Source organism: Notamacropus eugenii, chromosome 1 (assembly GCF_028372415.1).
Source record: "Notamacropus eugenii isolate mMacEug1 chromosome 1, mMacEug1.pri_v2, whole genome shotgun sequence".
NCBI lineage: Eukaryota > Metazoa > Chordata > Mammalia > Diprotodontia > Macropodidae > Notamacropus > Notamacropus eugenii.
In genome coordinates, this window is record NC_092872.1 from 316,134,623 (window position 1) to 316,156,303 (window position 21,681).

Sequence of the window (21,681 nt, forward strand, 5' to 3'; positions counted from 1 at the left end):
ATAATTATAAACTCCCCCCCCCAAAAAAAGGAGAATTAATACTTTACCAAACACCTTCTATGAAACAAACATAGTCTGGATTCCCAAATTAGAGAGAAATAAAGCAGAAAAAGAAATGCAGAATAATATCACTAATGAACATGAATAGTATCTGTATCTTAAGGAGATTTCTTAAGGAGATCTTAAGGAAATCTCCTCATGTGGGAGCTTGCTCCACCAATGCTGAAGCATTAAGGGGTGAAGTAACTTAATAAGGTTCATATACCTAGTAAATGTGAGAAGCAGAATTTGAACCCAGATTTTCCTATTCTAAACTCAGCAAGCTATCTACTATAATATGTTAACCTTTCACTAATGAATCTACACAAAAATATTCAATAAAATGCAGGCCAAAAAAAAAAAAAGGATTACAGTAACATATACAAAAAAATTCATTAAGATCAAGGGATGATTTATACTAGGAATACAAAGATGGTTCAGCACTAAGAAAACAAGTAGTATAATAAATCATATTAATGATCGATGCATACTGAAAAAAATTTCCTATAAAATACAGAGCTTATGCTAAAAACAATAAAAAGCAAAAAGCAAGACTTTTTCTTAAAGCCACAAGTTACCATTCTCTATAATGGGAAAATACTGGAAGTTTTTCCAGTTATATCAGGAAATAAGGTTGGCCATCATTAATGTTATCATTGGACACAGTATAAGAAATACTAGATATAACAATAAAACAAAACCCCCAAAAAGGATTTAAGGGAATAAGTACTGGCAAAAGGCAGCAAAATTATCTCTATTTGTAGATGATAGTTTATTTAGAATCAAGAATCAAACAAAAAATAATCAAGACAATTTCTTCAGCAAACGAGATAATATATGGAAAGCAAGTTCTTTAAAAACCTGAATCACTATTATTTTTCAGATCACTTTCCAAATGTTACTACAAATAAAAACAAGGGAAAGAGCTATGTTATTTAAATTAAAATCAAACTGCATTAAATATTTAGGAGTTAACTTACCAAGACACATATATAGGGTTTATATAAATAGAAATACAAAACAATTTTCACAGAAATAAAGAAAATGAAGACATATACAATAGTCATGACTAAACTATCTCAATATAGTAAAAGTAACAATACTACTCAAATTAATTAATCTACAGATTTAACACTAAACCACAGTGCCACAGTGATACTTTAGAGAACTGAACAAAACAATGACAAAATCACTATGAAACAAGAAAAGGTCAAATATGACCAGAGAAATAATGAAAAAAAGTAGAAACTAAGGGAGTCTGGCATGAGCAGATCTCAAACTATGTATTAAAAGGCAGTTATTATCAAAAGTATTCAATATTACCAATTAATCAACAAGCATTTATTAAGCACCTACGATGTGCCAGGCACTATGCTAGGTGATGAGGATACAAAGACAAAAACGAGATAGATTCCATTCTCAAGGAGCTTACAACTCTTGTGGTGGAGACAATATATACATATGTAAGTATAATACAGAATAAAATCAAAATAAATACAAGATAGTTTAGAGAAGAAGGTCATTAGAAGTTGGAAAAATCAGTAAGAGGCTTCATGTAGCTAAGTCTTTAATTAAGGAAGGGATTCTATGAGGTGGTGATAAGGAAAAGTACAATCCTCAGAGGGAGTGCATGGGCATCAGAGATGGAATGTTGTCTAGAGGAATCCAAAAAAGGCTAGTTTTCCTAAACTACAGAGTGCAAAAAAGGGAATAATATGTAATGAAGCTGGAAAAGGAGGCAAAGGCCATGTTGTAAATGGCTTTAAAAAAACAAAGAGAAAAGTTTATATAGGGAGACACTAGAGTTTATTGAGTGATGGAGTGACATGGTCAGAATTGCACTTTTAAAAAGTCACTGGTAGCTGTGTGGAGGATGGACTAGAGTAGGGGGAGACTTGAAACAGGGAAACCAATTAGGAGGCCACTGCAATAGTCTAGGTGGAAGGTGATGTGGGTCTAGATACTAAATAAAAATAGAAACATTGATCAATAAAATAGATCGGATAAGCAAGGAAGTCCATAAGCAGTCTAGTCTTCAATAAATCCAAGAACATAAAATACTAGAGAAAGAATTTTTTATTATTCAATAAGAACTACTAGGAAAACTGGAAAGTAATTTGGTAGAAAACAGGTTTAGCCCAGCATTTCACAACACATACCACAGTAAATTCCAGATAAGTAAACAAATTAATTGTAAAGTTTCCATATTAAAAAGTTAGAGTAGCAGGTTTTCTCTCCTAACTTAATAGGAAAAGCATCAGTAACCAATGATGATATAGAGCATATTATAAAAGACAAAACAGACTATTTCAATTGTACAAAATTTAAAAGCTTTTGCTTTTAAATAAAATAAATTTCAGCTAAAATAAGAAGAAAAGAGCTGTGAAAAATATTTGCATTAAATATCCCTGATAAAAATATGACATCCAAAATCTGGAGGGAATTAACATAAACTTTTAGGAATAAAAGCCATTCCCCAACTGACAAGTAATCAAAGGATATGAACATAATGTTCTCAAAAGAAATGCAGACTATCACCAACTATCTTTCAAATGTGTTAAAAAAAAAACTCTACTAATTGCAGAGAAGGCAAAATTTAAACAATTTTTGAGATCACCTCAGTGAAAAAAGATTCATTGTCATCAAAGATACAAGGGGACTTAGAAGACACACAAATTCACTTCTTGTAAACTGACAATCATTTTGGAAAACAATATAGATTTTGCAAGAAAAGTTAAAATATTGCTCATGTCCTTTGACATATCTAACTGACTACTGGATTTAAATTCCAAAAAGGCTACTGACAAGAAAAGTATGATAACATCCATAGCACCAACAGAACCACAGAGGTTTTGGTCATCCAGTTAGTCACAGGGTCAATAAATCTTAGTCAACCAGTAATGACGGCTGAGACATTGATCCCCCACCCAAGACTGATCCAGATCAAAATGCATAAGTTATAGAGAAAGGGCAATCACTCACTGGTGTTCCTCTCCAGATCCAACACCATATCTTACCTTGGTACATGATGGTTGATCTTGTAAGCATTGAAGACCTCTTCTATCTTGTCTTCTACTTTTGCCTAGTAAAGAGGCAGGAGATGAGGGAGAGAAAACAGAAATGTAGATAAGAAGTCTATTAAGTCAGTATCCTACTCCCTTAGAGAGTTCCTGCCAGTAGCAATCAATCAGTAACTATTTATTGGTGCCTACTAATGTGTTAGGCACTACTCTAGGTGCTAAAGACAAAAGAAAAAGAGAAAACAAATCCTGCTACTAAGCAACTTACATTCTAGCTGGAGTAGACAACATGGATAAGATTATTCTAGATATAAGAAACATTCCTTGGTTAATGAGGAATTTGATTCCACCTATGATAATACTCATAATGTTTACATTATCCTCTCAGATAGAATGTCACAAATTCCAAAGTTCACTATAATTTGTGCTCTTAAGTTACCATGTAGTTTTCTCTAAGGTTAACTTCAAAAACATCCCCTCAAGGTGTTTTATTTATATAATGCAAATTGCCTTAGAGTGCCTAGGTGCTCACTGTCCTGGAACTGTCTCTGGATTATTTATGCAAGAATACTCTAAAATAAATAGACTATAACAGAGGCGTCAAACACGATACTGCCATCAGTGCTTCAGAGTGTGGTCCAAACCAGATTAAAATGTAACTGGTAAATATTCAACAAAAACAAAACAAAACAAACAGAACATAGCTAATGTTAATATGTGGTTTTCTAAGTCATTATACAACAGCAGAGATCCTTATATAAAGCTTAGTGGCCCCAGTTTCTGAGTTTGACATTCCTAGTCTAAAACATTTAGTTAGCTTTCAAATTTGTTTTGAAGTGACTTGAGCAGGGGTATATTTGACGAGTCAGGAACTCAGAAACTTCAAAGGCCATCGGTAAGTTACATTGAACTACTTAGAAATAAATGGAAAGGTGTTCAGATTCTTAAGTTTCCCATTCACTTCACTTTACCTGGTGAAAACAGCATCCCTCAGACTGATATGAAGCACCAACCTAAAGAAGCAGAGCTATTCTTTTTCTAAATTGCTTTATTTCTAATTCACACCTTCCCCAGGCTGGCAAATACGATTAAATATGATTTGAAAGGCTTCCTGAGGGGCTTTAAGCTGAATGATATAGAAAAGTAAATAAGAAATACAGAAGAGTGAACAAAGGACTTAGGCAGCTATTCTGCTAAATTATGTCAAAAGTAAGGTTTGCTTAGTAGACATTACAAGGTCAGACTATGCTGACTGGAAGAAACAAAACTAAATAGAAAGACCTCTTTCGAACACAAGCCTACTTGAATCCACATGCCTCATTTAAAACTATTCAAAGGCTAGTACAAAGCAGTGGTGTCAAACTCAAACAGAAACTGATCCCCAAAGCCATATATGCTGACTTAGGAAACCTGTGGGCCCCAAGTTTGACACCTCTGATGTAAACAGCTAAGTCTGACATCTGCTCAGCATTCAGATGTCTAGGCTTCCAATGGAAAAAAAAAATCTACATCTTAGAACTCTCCCTCCCCTCTTCAGGACCTATCTGTCAAACATTAGACCCAAGCCAGTGGATAAAGAAGATATTTACTTCTAGGCTATATCTGTGAGATACTTCTAGTCTATAGCTGTACAATCTAGGCTATTTATCTGTACATTCTATACCTTTAAACAATTTTAAATGAGTCACACTGCAGAACCACCTGAAAAGATCTATAAGCACTAAAGCAAGTTTGATCTAATCATCTACACAGAGCAAGTATATAAGAATACATAAGACCAAGGATATAATTAATGCCTACAATCACTATTATGACCTGCAATCATACAGTTTGTCCATCACTAAGTGCATCTAGGAAAGAAGAGAGAAGGGAAGGAGAAAGGAAAAAGCATGTATATAATGGTTACTCTGCCAGGTACTATACTAAGTGCTTTTTTTTACAAATATTATCTCATGTGATATTCACAATAACAATGGGAGGTAGATGTTATTATTACACCCATTTTACAGTTGAGGGAAATGTGGCAAACAGAGCTTAAGTGACTTGACCAGGGTCATAAAGCTAATAAGTATCTGGGGCCAGATTTGACCTCTGGTTTTCCTGACTCCAGGACCAGTGCTCTATCCACTATGCCACCAGCTGCCTCCAGACAGTACAAATGGACAGTGAGTTTGGTCCAGTTTAAAACAAGTGGAAGAGTGTAGCCTGGAATACCTCCAAGAAATTTCAAAGTTCCTTTAATGACCTCAAGCTTGTCCTAGAGGCAAAGGCCTAAGAGATACACGTACACACACATATGCGCACACGCACAGACACAGAGTCTACCAATGTTGTGTGTGGCTGTCAGACATGGACCACAACCATTCTAGAAGAATTAAAAGTGAATATCGTACAGAGGGAAATGGAAAGCTGCATGATTGTGAACAGACTACAATAAATAACCAATGAGGAACTTCCATGAGCAATTTCTTCAATTGTAAAATGAGAGACTGGTCTAGATACTCTTCATATTTTAAACCCTAAGACACTATATTTTTATACTATGAAAAATGAGGGTCAGATTTTCAAAAGATAGTGTTCACAGGAGGGGAGCTCCAAATAGAATTCACCTCATTGTAAAGTTTTAGTTTGAAAGGAACCGTAACTGTGAGTGCTCTCCAGGGCTCTGTCATGGGGCCCTCTTCCCTTCTCCCTCTATACTTGGTAATCTCCTCAATTCCCATTTCTACAAAGAGAACTCCCAGATCTGTCTGTCCGTGTTCAGTCTCCTATCTCCAGCTTCCTACTGGACATCTAAAATAGGATGTCACATAGACATCTTAATCTCAACACGTACAAACATAACTCATCATCTTTGCCTCTAAATCCTCCCCTCTTCCCAACTTCCCTATTACCGTCAAGAACACAACAATCTACCCAGTCAACTACATGCACAACCTCCGTGTCATATTATACTCTTCCACTTTCTCTCATCCTACATATACAGTAAGTTGCCAAATCTGGTTTTCTACCTGCACAACATCTTTTGGTATTTCACCTTCTCTCCATTCACAAGGCCAAACCCTAGTTCATGCTCTCATCACCTCTTTCCTGGCTACAGCAACTGTCTTTTGGTTTGGCCTTCTTGTTTCAAGTTTGTCCCCAGTCTACTGCATCCTCTACTCAGTCATCAAAGTGATCTTCCAAAACATAGGTATAAGCAAGTCATCCCCACTTACCCATCTCCTACTCAATAAACTTCAGAAGGCCCTTGTGACCTACAGGATCATATATTAAATCCTGTTTAACATTTAAAGTCCTTCACAACCGGACCCCTCCTACCTTTCCAGTCTTTATTCCTTTGCTCATACTCTACAATCTAACAACACTGGCCCATTTGCTGTTCCTTACACATGAGACTCTCTCTCTCAATTCTATGTCTTTTCACTGACTGTCTCCAATGTTTACAATGCTGTTCATCTGCCCTTTCTACAAGCTTCCTTCAAAGAAATGCAAAAATGTGTTCTCTGCTCAAGAGAGAACAGGAATCCTTAGAGAGCAGAGATCACATTTTTGTATTTCTATGAATCCCAGAACTTAACACAGTGCCTGGCACATAGTAAGTAGTAAATAAATGCATAATGATTATTGGCAGACAGGAGGGAAATTAAGAGAGACAGTAACTTCAAAAGGAGTCAGATTCAAAGACATCAGAACACAACACTCCAAGACTTTCAAATCTACATTCAAGCCAAACTATTTAAGAAGTTATGCAAAATTCTGTTATCTTTTCCTAATGGTCCCTTTATTAATAAATCACATAAATTTCCATGGTCCCTTTCTCAAAGAACTTCCAAATTCTATGCATGCTCTATTTTCAGCAAAAGAATCATAGGAAATGAAGTTATTGGTGGGGAACAACATCATAACGGTTTAATAGCACCTTAGCAACAGCAAATAACAAAGAGCTCAGAGGTCCATTTCCCCACAGTCACAGGGCACAGGGTTCATAACCATGTTAATTAAAGTGATATGACTGCTCAGAGGAAGAATTTGTCCTTCTAAAGTATCCAAACTCCTTTAGAACCATCATTGGATGTAAATGAAAGGATCAGTCACTGAAAATTTATCTTTTTAATTTTTTTAAATTGATCAGTACAGAGGTTTCCATGAAAGCTATCATATCCAGGTCCACAAAATAGAAAAGTCATACCAAAATCACACTGCCTATATGACTGGCACATGCCTAAATAGATCATGCAAAAAAACTTATTTTCAAATACATATTTCATTACTTGTGGCCATTTAAACATTCTGAGTTTATCAAACTCAACTGGACTTCTTAATTGCTTCTATTTCTCTATTATCTATCCTGTTCAAATGATCTACGGTTGCTTTTTCAATGAGTAGCAAACTATTTTAATGAATTTTGTTGTTGTTCAATTGTTTTCAGTCATGTCTAACTCTGTAGCCCCATTTGGGGTTTTCCTGGCAAAGATAACAGAGTAGTTTGCCACTTAATTCTAGTAATGATAATGTAAGGTAAATGGTGAGTGGGGGGAAGAGTTAAAGATCTTCCCCACCCATTAATAGGCCTTAATGCCTTTTGTTAATTTCTAGTGAGGCTCCTTTCTTCCTTCCTTTTTTCTTTCCTAAAACCTTAAACCTAGTTCACTCTGAAGCCCACAGATTGGGCCATAATAAGTCCCTGCCCAAGCTCCACTTAATGGATGGTTTTTGGACCCTCCTGGCTTACAGTGAATTTCAGTGGTAACTGTTCCTCTTTGGAACAGCAAGCCTGAGGGCCTTGCCCTCCCAGCTTGATTTTTTTTCCCTTTTTTCTAATTAAAGAGGCTATCCTACTACTTCTTAAAGAGGCCTATTCACTGAATGGCCATTACCTCACTCTGAGTACCTGAAAAGGCCTTAGCCTAAAAGGGCCAGGGTCTCCCGTTGCAACCTGGGCCATCTCCAGTCATCCTGATGAATTATCTGGTCACTGGATCCAGATGGCTCAGGAGAAGAAAGTGAGGCTGGTGACCTTCAACAGCCCTCCTTCACTCAAAACAAAGTTAAGTTCAAGTCATGTCATCATTTCTCTGATGTCATGGTCTTCTTCCGCAACGAAAGACAAACACAAACCTGTGCACAGACCGAGCTGCTTGAATGGAAACCCAGCTAGTTGGGTAACTCAGCTCATCCTCTCCCTTCTGTGCCCCGCCCCCCCCCCCCTTCTCCTCTCCAAAGGAAGGCAAATTTGGATGGCCAAAGGATGCCCACTTAACTTGGGGTTTACTGGCTAGATTCCTTTCTTTCTTCCTTTCTTCATTTCTTTCTTTCCTTCTTTCTTTCTTTCTCTCCTTGTTTTTCCCAAAAACTTAAACCCAGTGCACTCTAAAGCCCATAGGTCACACCAATAGGTCCTTGTCCAAACTTCACTTAATGTCTGTTTTCTGGACCTTCCTGGCTGAAGATGATTATCAATAGTAACTGTTGCTCTTTCCCTCCCAGCTTGATTGACTTATATTTTTTTTCTTTTGCTCATGATGTCATGGTCTTCTTTGGAAACAAAGGATGAACACAAAAACTGAGGCATTTGGTCAGAAGGTCATGCCTTCCAGCTCTGAAAAGTGTATAAATACTCTGAGGTGAGGTTTTACTTTGGGGTTTACTCATTAGAAGTATTTGGCCAGATGAGACTCTGGGCAGCTGCTAAAGAGCCCCCCAGATTTGAAAACCCAGATATTGGTGTTTCTCTCTCTGCTAACTATGTACGTATGTAATGGTCAGACAGCTGGATCTGTCTATTGATCTGCGATGTAAGTACTGTTTATGTCAGTTGGAAATCCTGTCACTTGGTCTTTATTTCTCTGTTTGTATTTTCTCTGAAGTTCATGGTGCTGACTTTTCCCCCTGAACTCAGTGAATGATATATGTGTTTGATTAAAGTGATTGCTGACCGCTCAAAAGTTGCCTTCCTTTTAGAAAAACACATCTAAGAACCTGTACAGCAGGCTGGGGTCCTTGCTGTTTCACTTCCTTCTCCAATTCATTTTATAGATAAGGAAACTGAGGCAAACAGGGTTAAGTGACTTGCCCAGGATCACATAGCTAATAAGTGTGTGAGATCACATTTGAACTCAGGTCTTTTTGACTCCAGGCCTATGACTCTATCCACCGTACCACCTACCAGCACCTGTTTCAATGACTACTTCATAAATACATTTGAAGTCTAGCAATGCTATGCCTCCTTCATTAGTTCCCCCACACCCCAACAAGAATCTCCACTGGGTGTACTCTTTATTATCCAAATAAATTTAATTGTTTTGCCTAATTCTAAAAATTATCCTCTAATAAAATTCATAAAATTATCATTTTAATCTTTATTAGTTTAAACCTGCACTAAGACTTTTAGAATACTCTGTATTATCAGAAGCCAACCATGATCAATGACTATTTCTGCAATTATTTAAATTTCCCTTTTATTTCTGTAAAAGTGTTTTGTAGTTGTATTTTACATAATTGCTATGTTGGTTAGCAGGTTAACTTGGAGATATTTTATATATTTTGGAGTTATTAAAAATGGAATTTCTATTGTATTTCTTCCTGATTTTTATTAGCACTATATATACAGAAACACTAGATTTTCTGTATTAATTTTGTATCCTACTATCTTGGTGACGCTATCATCTCAATGCTTCTTTGATGCTTCTCTGGATTTTCTAAACATACTATGATATCATCTGCAAAAATAATTGTTTCCTTTCTGCTGATGTTTATATTTACTTTTGTTTTCTTGTCTTATTACTATCATAAACACTTCTAGAATTGTTAAATAATAATGGGGAGGGGTAACATCCTTGCCTTACTCCTGTTGGTACTGGGAAAGTTTCTAGTGTTTCATCATTGCAAATGATACTAGCTTTCAGCTTTAAATATATGCTTTAAAAAACATAAAATATAAAAAATATATTAAATATAAAAATAAAAAGGGACCTTATATATGATTTTATTTTTGTTACTAATTTGATTAACTGTGCCAGCTGCTTTTATAAATATTGTCATTCTTTCATCCCTTAAATGAATCTAACTTGATCACAATGAATTACTTTCTCACTCTATTTCTGTTGATTCCTGTGCACAATTTTAATTTAAAATTTTTGCTTCAGCAATTCAGTATGGCTGCCTTATTGTTTTCTTTCCCTACATTGTCTTTCATCTGAGTATCAGAACCATACTTGTGTCACAGAAGGACTTCAGTTTTGAGGAAAATTTTTATATCATAGGAATTAAGTGCTTCTTAAATGTCTGACAGAATTGACTTGTAAATCCACTTAGTTCAGGATTTCTTTTTCTTTTTTAGTTCATTATTGTCTTGTTTGACTTTTTTTTTTAAGACTGGCTTAAGATCTCTTATCTTTTGTTTTATTAGTTTGGAAACTTTATATTTTTTTGTTGATACTTAACTTGCTTTGAATTCTCAGTTTTGCTGGCATATAATTAGGTACTTGGATGACTAGAAGAATGGTGGTACTCTCAACAAATAAGGAAGTTAGGAAAAGGAGTGGGTTTAGGAAGACATGAGTTCTGTTTGAGGCATGCCTAGGTTTGAGCTGACATCTTGGTAGAGATGTACAACAGGAAGTTGGAGATGGAGGTCAAGTATCCAAAATTAAGATGAATGCTGGATATTAAGATGTGAGATTCATCTGCATAGAGATGATAGCTGAAACAATGAGAAAGAACAAAAAATAACTGAGTCTAGCATGAGAGAAAAGAAAAAAGGACCTAGGACATGACCCTGAGTATATTTGATAAAAAAAAAAAGAATGAATAGGTAATCTATAAAATAGACTGAGATGTATCAAACAGGTAAGATGAAAACTATAATAGAAGAGTATCAAAAAACCCTGAGAGGAGAGAGTATTCTGGAAAAAGGATTAGAAACAATGTGTCAAATACTACATAAGGGTCAAGGAGAATCAGGGCTAAAAAAAGACCACAGGCTTAACAGCAAAACGATCATTGCTGACCTTAGAGAAAGCTGTCTCAGTCAAGTGTCACAGAAGACAGATCACAAAGGGCTAGGTGAATGGGAGGTGAGACAGTGGAGGCAATGAATGCATACTTTTTCTAGGAATTTGTGAAAGGGATAAGAGATATAGGACAATAATTTGGGAACACCTAAAGAGTCACATGAAGGGTTTTTTTTAGGATGAAGAAGATAAAGACGTACTGGAGTGCAACAGGTAAGGAGTCAATGGACAAGAAAAGAGTGAAAATTAGAGAGAGAGAAGGTCAAGAGGGAATATTCCAGATGAAACCAGAGGAGACAGAACCAAAGGTACAATTAATTAGAGAGGTTGGTATTAGCAAGCAAAGGGTGAGAGGATGAGCAAATGTTGAAGTGATTTAAAGTACAGAATTGGAGAGCAAGCTTGTAACAGCCCCAGTAAAGTGAGGTTTTCTACTAAGGGACACGGCAAAGGGAGTATCTAAGTGGCTTAAGAAGACGACATTGCTTCTGTGGGGAATGCTTTGGAAAATTTACCAGCAATGAATAAAAGGACTGATGTGTAGCACTGAGCACATGATTGAAATTAAATCATATACATTTATAGTGAGCCATATCAGTTATTTGGACTTTCTCTAAAACAAATCAGTAGCTTGACAAGGTGGATGGTAGGTGTAACCCAAGGCTGAGTTTGGAAAAACATAATCAGTGGCAAGAAAAAAGGATATTCAAAGGTCTAGAACAACATTAAGGTGAACTTATTTAAAATTTCTGAAGGGAAGAAAGTGAAGGCAGAAGTGATGGCCTAGGAAAAGCAGGAAGGGGAAGAAAGATTAGATGTTACAGTGAAGATAAAAAAGAACAGGTTTAGAAGAGTCAAAACACAGGGAGAAATTGAAAGATGGGAGGATATAGTTAGAGGAATTTCAGAGATATGGATTTTGGGGATGGAATATGTGGGTGAGGGTGACATCAAGGGTGTGACAGAAGAATTCGTGTTGGTGGCTAAGATGAAAATAACAAAAAAATAAGGAAGTTAATTAACTCAGAAGCTACTCAAGAGGATATCCAAATGCAAAGTGAAATCCTCAAGAATGTTCAGTATAAACTGCATGACCTCCTGGCAGTTTAACTAGGTTTGGCATAAGTCTCTTCTAAGAAAGAAGTAAAATCACAGTATTTGGCCTGGACTAAATTTTCTGTTCTGCTGTAGCCTGCTTTTTATTCAAAGACTATCTCTCCTCCAATTCTTTGCATAAGCATCTCCCCCAAATCCTGGAATGCACTCTCTAATCACCTCTTGGAATTCCTGGTTTCCTCCAAATCTCAGCTGAAGAGCCACCTCTTACATAAAGTTGCTCCTCATCCCCATAGAACTGTTTTGACTATTTTCTGCCCATGCTTACTGCTCTTATCTCTGAAATCCTATTGCAATAGCATTTAACACTTAAATATTATCTAATGTTACTAACTTATCTCCATTTGAGTCTCAAAGTATTTGCTTGGTATTTAATTGGATTCCTCCTTGTTCCCTCCCCTACAAAAAAAAAACCCTCATTCATTCATTCAACAAATATTAGTAAAGAGCTTACAATAATGGAGAAAAATTTATAACCATAAATATAATACAAAACAAAACATAAGTGTACAAGATCCATATGTTGCTACAAGAACAAGGTGCTATGTGTATTCACAGGAAGAAAAGATTTCTGGTTCAGGAGATTAGAGAATGTATCATCTAAGTGATGATATTTCAGTTGGTATTTAGTCAAAAATAGGTGATTTTTCTTTTCTTTTTGCTTTATTCTGAACTTAACATATAACAAATTAAGTGGGTAATTCCATCTAATAATAAGAATAGAATAGAAAAAAGAGAACTCTTGCAGTTCTTTATTATGCACAGCTAATTTTACCATTTTAAGTATATAAGTTTAACCTGTAGCTTTCAACCTGTTTGTCTGCATTGATAATTTCAATAGAGATTTGAAGGGAAAGAATGACAGTTTACTTTTAGGAAACAGTATGGAAACAGAAATGGGAAAACATACAACATGATCAAAGGGTGGCAAAACAATCTAGTTTAGCTAGAAAACAGAGGATGAAAGGGAGAGTAGTTTGAGATAAAATTCAAAAAGTAGGCTAGAGTCAAATTATAAAAGGCTTTAAGAGGTGGGCTAAGGAACTTGGCCTTATTCCCCTGAATTTGGACTTTAATCAGTAAGTAGTCAATGAAAGTGTCTGGATGACATAGCAACCTTATGAGAGAGCTATGGAAGGTTAATCAGAGGTGCAAGATAGGGGTTTTGGCAGGAAAAAAATGATTGGGAGGCTACTGCAATACTCCAAGAGAAAGGAAATGAAAATCTTAAATAGGATGTAGTAGTGGGATCAGTAAAGAGAGAATTAGTGAAGAAATAATATAGAACTAGGACTAGTAGAGTTAGTGACTAATTGTATATAAATAGAAAAAAGTCTAATTAGGCTTTCTAGTCTTAACAGTGTCTAAAATGGCTCCCAAATGAGTTTCAGAGAAACCAGGGAAAACTTACATGAACTGATATAGAATGAACTGTTTAGAATCAGAATCAGTAATGCTGCAAGAATAAACAACTTTGGAAGGCTAAAGAAGCAGGAGCCAATCTGGCCCTTGACCAAAGCCATGATGGCAGAGGAGTAGGAAGCCCAGCTCCCTCCAACAACTCCTAGATCTAGAAACCAGACCAGATCAAGTCATTATCACAAAATCAAAGGGAAAAATGGTGAGTTGTTTTCCCTGGCTGGGCTGGCTCGGGGAGAGAGGTCTGCAGTGACAGGGAGCAAGGTCTGGCCCAGAAGGGCCACAAGAAGCATCTTCCAACCCAGGGAGAGATTGTTTACCAGGGCAAGGAAGGAGAAAGCGGTATTTATTGGGGGGATGGGGGTGGGAGGTAATGGGTGTAGATTAAAGAATGGACTAGTCCTAAAAAAAACAAAAAACAAACTCCAAGGAGGTACAAAAATTTTTTTCAGTGAAACTACTTTTGGGTGGTAAAGAATTGTAAACAGAGGGAATGATCATCACTTGGGAAACAGCTGAATGAATGATGGTACATGAATGTGATAAAATACTATTGTGCTATAAGAAATGATAAAGGGGAATGGTTTCAGAGAAACCAGGGAAGACTAATCCAGTATAAACTAATCCAAGAGTGAGGGGAGCAGAACCAGGAAAAGAGTTTATACAGTGACAAAAATACTCTAAGAGATGAACAATTTTGAAAGACTTAGGAATTCTGTTCAATGGATTTACCAATCACAACTGCAGACAATTCATGATGAAATATACTAACCACCACCTAATGAGAGATGATGGACTCAAGTAAAGATTAAATTTTTTAAACATGGCCAATGAGGGAATTTGTTATGCTTTATAGTTTTTTCTTCATTAATTGACTGAGGGGGAGAAGGGAGAGGTTTGTTGAAAGTGGAATTTTGTTGACTGAAAAATAATTTAATTAAAAAGTAATTAAGAACTCTGATCAACACTCTAATTGACTCAATGACCAACCATGATTTCAGAGGACTAATGATGAAGAATGTTCCCCAGCTCCTGATGGAAAAGTAATAGACTAAATGTAAAACACATTATTATGCAGGGCCACTGTGGGAACTTCTTTTGCTTGACTGCATATTTGTTACAAGAGTTTTATTTTTCTTCTTTTTCTTAGGAGTGGGGATGAGGAAGAGCATAGGAAGGAGAGAAAATAAATGTTTGTTAATCAAAAAATATAGAATCAAAAAAATGTAGAATTTAAAAAATTAAATGCCCCAAAAAGCATTGTCTGGAAAGAAGACAAGTTTTAGTCCTTCCTAAGCCACATCTTTTAACTGTTAATTCTAACAGCCTTTTCTCAGGTCTCATCATTCTAGATTTCTTTATAACTTCTGACCTGTTAATCATTTCTTTCTCCTAAATACTCTTATCCTCCCTGTGTTTTAGTAATTTTACTCTATCTTCAATCTTAACTTCTCAGCTACTCCTCAGTCTTTTTCAATGGATCATTATTCATATTCTAACCCTTATTAAAAACAGGTGTGTTCCCCCAAATATCTGTCCTGGGCCTTCTTTTCTCCCTCTAAACCTTTTCTCTCTCTCAAAGCTCTCACCAGCAACCAAGGGGTCAATTATCACATCTTTGCAGATGACTCCTAGATCTATATATCCAGTTTTAATCTCTCTCCACAGCACTATTAACATATCACCAATTGCCTAACGGACATTTCTAACTAAATGTTCTATAGGTATCTAAAATCTGACAACATTCCAAAATTTGAACTCATTATCTTTCCCCCAAAACTCATCCTTTGCCCAAACTTCCCTATATCTGTACACCATTCTTCCAATCACCCAGGTTAGTAACCTTACAGTCAAACTTGCCTTTTCATTCTGCCCAGCCCCCATATTCAATCAATTGCCAAGTGTTGTCAAGCCCAATTCAACATCTCTAATATCTGTCTACTTCCTTCAACTCATACCAAAACCACCCTAGTTCAGACCTTCAACACTTCTGGCCTAGAGTACTGCAATGTAATCTGTTACCTGATATCCTGGCCTCAAGCTTCTCCCCTCTGCAATCTCATCCTCCATAGAATTGCAAAATTGATATTACTAAAGCATAGGTCTAATCACGACACTTCCCTGCTCACAAAGCTTCAGCAGCTTCCTATTGTCTTCAGGATAAAATAAAAACTCCTTTGTTTGGCATTTAAAGCTCTTCACTTCTAGTTCATGTTTCCAGGAAGATCACCCATTACTCCCCCTTGAATATTCAATACCCTACCAAGCTGGTTTACTTTCTGTTCCCCACACATCTTCCATATCCATGCCTTCACAAAGGCTGCCCCCTGGGCCTGGAATGTTTTTCCTCTTTACCTCTTGTTTTAGAATTGCCTAACTTCTTTCAAGGCTCTACTCAAATGGCACTTCTTTCAAGGGATCTTTCCTGATGCTCCCATTCCCTAGTGCCCTGTCCTGTTGTTGTTCAGTCCATTTCAGTTGTGCCCAACTCCTCATATCCCCATTTGGGGTTTTCTCTGCAAAGATACTGGAGTGGTTTGCCATTTCCTTCTCCAGCTCATTTGACAAATAAGAAAAATGAAGCAATAAGGATTAAGGATGGGGGTCACCCATCTAGTTAAGTGTGTCTGAGGCAATCTATCCTCTAAGGTACTTTATCAACTGAGCCACCTAGTTGCTCCTCTCCTTGGGTGTGCCCTACCTTACTCCCCCAACATTACTTTGTATATATTTTCTATTTAGTTACATGGATACATGTTATTTCCCATATGAAAGTAGCACAAGGCATGGTCTCTGTATTCCAAGTACTTAGCATGGGGTTTGACATATAAATAGGTGCTTAATAAATACTTGTGAATGAATAAATTTTTCTGGGTTTTAGTTTCCTGTCCATAAAAATAAGGGGTGAACTAGATCAGTGGTGTAAAACTCAAATAGAAACAGGGACCACTAAGCAATATAAAAGAAACTTTGTGGACCAAACATTAACTATGTTCTATTGTGGTTTTTAAAAAAAAAATTGTTAAATACTATCTAATTACATTTTAATCTACTTCTGGCTCCAGCTGCAATGCCCCCCTTGGGCTGTCTGTTTGACAAATCTGAAATAGATGCTCTCTACAGAGTCACTTCTAGCTCTAAAAAGCTACAATTACAGGACCCTGATTGTTTTATGTGTATAAGTCTGGTCTCCCTAAATAAAATATAAGCTTCTAGAAGGCGGAAACCACATAAAATAATTACAAAACATGAGTTGAAAGGACCTCAGAAGTCCTCTGCTCCAGTATATACCAAAACAGAAATACCATCTGGAACATCCCCAACAAAGCAGTGTCCAGTCTCTACTTCAAATCTCCAATGACAAGGGAACCTCTTCAGGCAGTCAGTAATCAAAAAAATGCCCCTCTGCAAATTCTACTAATGCTCCTAATTCTGCCCTCTAAAACTAAACCAAATCAAAGAACCCTAAAAGTGACTAACAGTACCCACAGTAAACACTAAACTACCTGACTGTTCCACAACTAGCTAATGATACATTCTATCACTTATATTGATGGCCAAAAGGAAAAACAAATAAACAAAAAATCATCAGTGAACAAATCTGTTCATGGTGAAGGTAACATTCCAGAATGTGAATGCCCCAGTATTAAGCCTACAGCCCTGAGTCACAAAGCATTTGCAAAGGGATGATTTCCAGATGGTTACATTAAGAAGGGAGCCACTGTTGGCACTAATAAAAGAAAGGGAAAAGGATAAAGGGAGGGATCGGGCCTTTACCCAAGCAATACTTGGTTTCACTTCAAGCATCACATTTTCTTATTAAAATATAGCAATTATGATAATTGGATATATAGATAAGCACCTATTTGTTACCAGCAGCAAAAGCACAAATTTATGTGTCAGTTTTCAGTATATGTCAATATATGAATAAGAGCTGTAATCAAAAGACCAAAGTCAGCCACAAAGGTAAGATCTCACCCCCTCCCCAGTAGCATTCTTTACAACATGAGCCCTTCTTTTGTCCTAACTATCCTCAGAGTTTGAGATGAAATAAGATCAGGAGAAGTAACAAAAGAACCAACTTGCCTTTACCAGTAGGAGCCACAAATGTGAACCACGAGAAAAAGAGTGCCTAAGATATATTGATTTAGAAGATAAGCAGAGAGAAGCTTCAAACAATCAGCAAGAGCAGAAATGTACATGATAGAACATTGACTGATAACATACCCACCTAGAAAAAACATGGTTTAATGAAAAGACCATTCATTTACAACTAGGAAACCTGTGATTGAATTCTAAGCTGTCATTGACCAGCTTGGACTTGGGAAGACCACTTAACTTGCCTCTCTTGAATCATCTGCAAAATGAGGATATTCCCTAAAGGGGGTGGTTATATCAACAATGTGGGGATTTCCTGATGTAGGAATTCATGATGTACCTTCACAGATACAGATCAGCAACTTATATATGTCTTCTTAGAAGGCTATCTGGGCCACTAAGAAGTTTAAAGGCTTGCTCAGGGTCACAGAGCCAAAATGTGTCAGATGTAGAAATTAACTCAAATTTTCCTGACTCCAACAATGAACCTTTATCAATTTATACACTCCACTTGTTGGGAGCATTAAATGAGAGGAATCTAAGAAATACAATTCCAAAGGACAGATGATGAAAAATACTATCCATTTCCAGAGAGGGGCAAGACTTAAATATGCAGAACAAGATACTCATTTTTGGATATAGCCTAGATGAGAATTTGTTTTGCTTGACTATGCATATTTGTTAGAAGGTTCCCCTCATATACACACACACCAGGGCAGGAAGACATGAGCAGGGGAGAAAATGCCTGTCAATTGAAAAAAAAAAACCTATTACTTCTGTTATCTTTTCTCCCTAATTATCTCTTTTCTGTTCTTTAACATACTGATTCCCCCTTTATTATTACCCTGTTAATAATCTCTATAGACTACTTTTTGTCCTACATTTTTGGCCACTATATTTATGGCCTGCCCTCATTTGTAATCCTTTTCTCATAGCCTCTAAAAGAGTTTCATCAGAGTCTAAAAGCTAAAGAACAAATATAATTGAACTATCAATTCCAACAACCCATCACTTAAGGAAATTTGAAAATACTGGAAAAACTGTCATCGTTGGGAGATTTAATCTTTACACCCCTCTAAATGCCCCTACACAAATGAAATATAAAAGGAAAGGATTTTATTTCTCTCACTCAAATACTTGGGCTCTAACTCTTCAGTTAAATAATTTTCCTCTCTTAACTACAGAGGCCTTCAGGTCCCTGCAAATGGGCAATTTTACCTTAATACAAACTTCCAAACCTAGACCTAAATGACAAAGCTGATTCCTCCATGGTTCATCCTGGAGGCTTCCCTCGCTGTATTGTTCTGATTCTATCTTGTTCTGATTCTGTCACTGCTGAAGTGAATCAACCAGGCAGTTTTTCCTCATCATCAGATGGTGAAAATTTTAGTAATAACCAACTTGGGAACCTTTCCAACTTGGAGAAAGTGAAGGCCCAGAGAAACAAAAACTACAAAGCCTTCAGTCCGATCTCGGTGAATAAGAGGGAAATTACATCCCTATTATTCACCAAACTGCAGGTCGCTGAGATACGGCCATGATCTGGCACATGTGGGTTATTTATGGAATTCATCAGGGCGCAGGAGAGAATTACTCTGATTGCTGCAGCCTCCTCCGCGCCCGAAAGTCTTAAGTACACGAAATGGTACAACTGGGAGGAGGAGGGGAAGCCAGGAGCGAGCACCGCGACAAACCTCCAGCTCCCCCCAGCCTAAAGGAGGCAGTAGGGGAGGAGGGAGGTCAGTCTGACCCTTGACCTTTCCCGGGAGCACCCCTAATCCTCGTCCTAGGGACACCAAGGAGGGCTCACATCCTACTCCAAGTAGTCCTACGTCGTCTTCCTGCTCCCCACCCCATCCCAACCCTGGAGCAGGTATCTTTCCCCCTCCCCCAGTCCAGCCGACCCCAGGCACCAGAAACCCGCACCCCGCAGATGGCAAGCACAGGGCCACCGCGATGCACTGTGGGAAGGGTAGTCCGCAGGAGCGCTTCAGCCGCGGTCACCGAAGGAGGACCGGACTGCCGCTCCCAGAAGCCTCCGGGCCTCGGCTTCCCCCAGCCCCGTCCGCCTCACCTGTTCCAAGGAGGTGACGGTCTCCACCGCGTCGTCTTGCAACCGCTCCTGCACGTGCTCCGGGCTCAGGCAGTACAGAGCCTCCGACCAGGCTGGGGGAAGGGGCGAAGGGAAATAGGAAAAGGAAGAAGCAGCGGCGGCAGCCATGGCTTAAAAAAAACCACACAGCTGGCGGCAGACGAAGACTCAACCTCGTCAAACAACAACGCGTACCGTGTTGAAACCCAGGCGGGCCGAGGCAGCTACGGCAAGCGGAGGCAGCCAGAAAGTCCCGAAGGCGAACCTTCCTCCCTCCCTCCCTCCCCGCCCTCCTCCTCTAAGACGCGTACGGTTACACATTCTTTTCCCTCGGCCAACGGCGAGGATGCTGCCGCCCTCCTTTGGGGCCCGGGAGCTGCTGCAGTACGCTCGGCCCAGAGGAGACCACAACGCGCTCGGGGGGTGCGTTTCAGATAGGGTCCTGCGCAGCTGGAGGGCAATTTCCACCTATTTTCCGGTCCAGATCTAATCCTCATCGAATTTTATAATGACAATAATATTAATAAAGAGCCTAGACCGTGCTTTGTACGTAAACGTATCGGTAGGTTTTGTTTAGACCCAACAGATGCTTCCCAACAGATGTCCCGAGCCCAGGTTGATTGTCTTCTTACTGACAGAAGACTTGTCTTTAAACGGCAACATTACGGTATGAATACTTAACCGCAGTTTTGTTGCCTCTTCTTTCCGACCTCATTTACATTGTTGCAATCTGTGCAGCTTGTTCTTTTAGCTCTGCAAAACTTTTTACAAATCTTTCCATGTTCCTTTGAATTCTTCATTTTCGTTTGTGCAATGGAGATACTCGATTACTTTCACGAATACTTTATATAATGCATCTAATATTCCGTAGGCTTTAATATAATTTATTCAGTTATTCTCCAAATACTGGGCACATGCTTTGTTTCCAGTTTTTTTGTTGTCACAAATAATGTTACCATAGTGTGTTTCTTTCTTTTGTGTCTTTCTGTCGGTAGCTTTCTTACCTCATCAACTCATAAGATCCGAGTGCTAAAACTTAGAAGGGGCCTCAGAATTCAAATATTCCAATATCTAATTTTACAAATAAAGAAACTGAGGCACAGGGAGGATAAGTAATTTACCCAAAGTCACACAGGTAGCAAGCATCAAAAGCAGAATTTTAAACCACATCAATCAATAACAGTAATTAAGTGTCTGTTGTGTGAGAGACCATGTGTTGAGCTCTAAGGATACAAAAAGAAGCAAAAGATAGCACCTCCCATCAAGGAGTTTACAAGATGATGGATTCCAGAGCCATGTCTAATCCCACTAGTGGTATCTCTATGTGATGAACATTTTGTAGATATGAACAACTTAATAATTTGTTGCCTAATTTCAAATTGTTTCAAGAACAGTTGAATTAATTCATAGATATGCGGGAAGTTAATTAGCCTCCAACATTCAGTTTTCCCACAGCAGGGGTGTGCTGGAGCCAGCTCTCAGAATTGTTAAATTTTCAGTGCCAGCATTTACACCTTAGAAACTGGTAATTACTACAAATCAAGGTTTGAGTTATTGTTTTCTTAATTGTCTAGATTTAAGAAATGTTAATAATGCAGATTAAACTTAAAAGTATAGGCTTACATTTTTTCTCCAGAGCTCATTTTTTTGTTTTCTTTTTAAATTAAATATTTTATTTTTTCCAATTACCTGTAAAAGCAGTTCTTAACATGAGTTTTTTCAATATTTTGAGTTCCAAATTCTCTCCCTGCCTCTCCTTTCCCCCTTATTGAGAAGGCAATTTCATATAGGTTATACATGGGCAGTCATGAAAAACACATTTCTGTATTGTTGTTGTATTTGTCCTTCGTTTTCGAAGAGGACCATGACATCAGGGAAATGA

General features: G+C 37.7%; 1 protein-coding gene across 1 annotated transcript in view; it reads right to left on the reverse strand.

Annotated features, from left to right (window-relative positions):
• The window catches only part of FNTB (farnesyltransferase, CAAX box, subunit beta), a 104,310-nt gene extending 83,962 nt beyond the window's left edge, over positions 1 to 20,348 (reverse strand). The window contains exons 1-2 of the mRNA XM_072629588.1: positions 19,782 to 20,348; positions 3,057 to 3,121 (exon numbers count right to left, since the gene is read on the reverse strand). Coding sequence (XP_072485689.1) covers positions 3,057 to 3,121; positions 19,782 to 19,928 — 212 coding nt within the window. The 5' untranslated portion in view covers positions 19,929 to 20,348. The remainder of the gene's footprint in view (positions 1 to 3,056; positions 3,122 to 19,781) is intronic.
• Between the last annotated feature and the right edge of the window lie 1,333 nt (positions 20,349 to 21,681).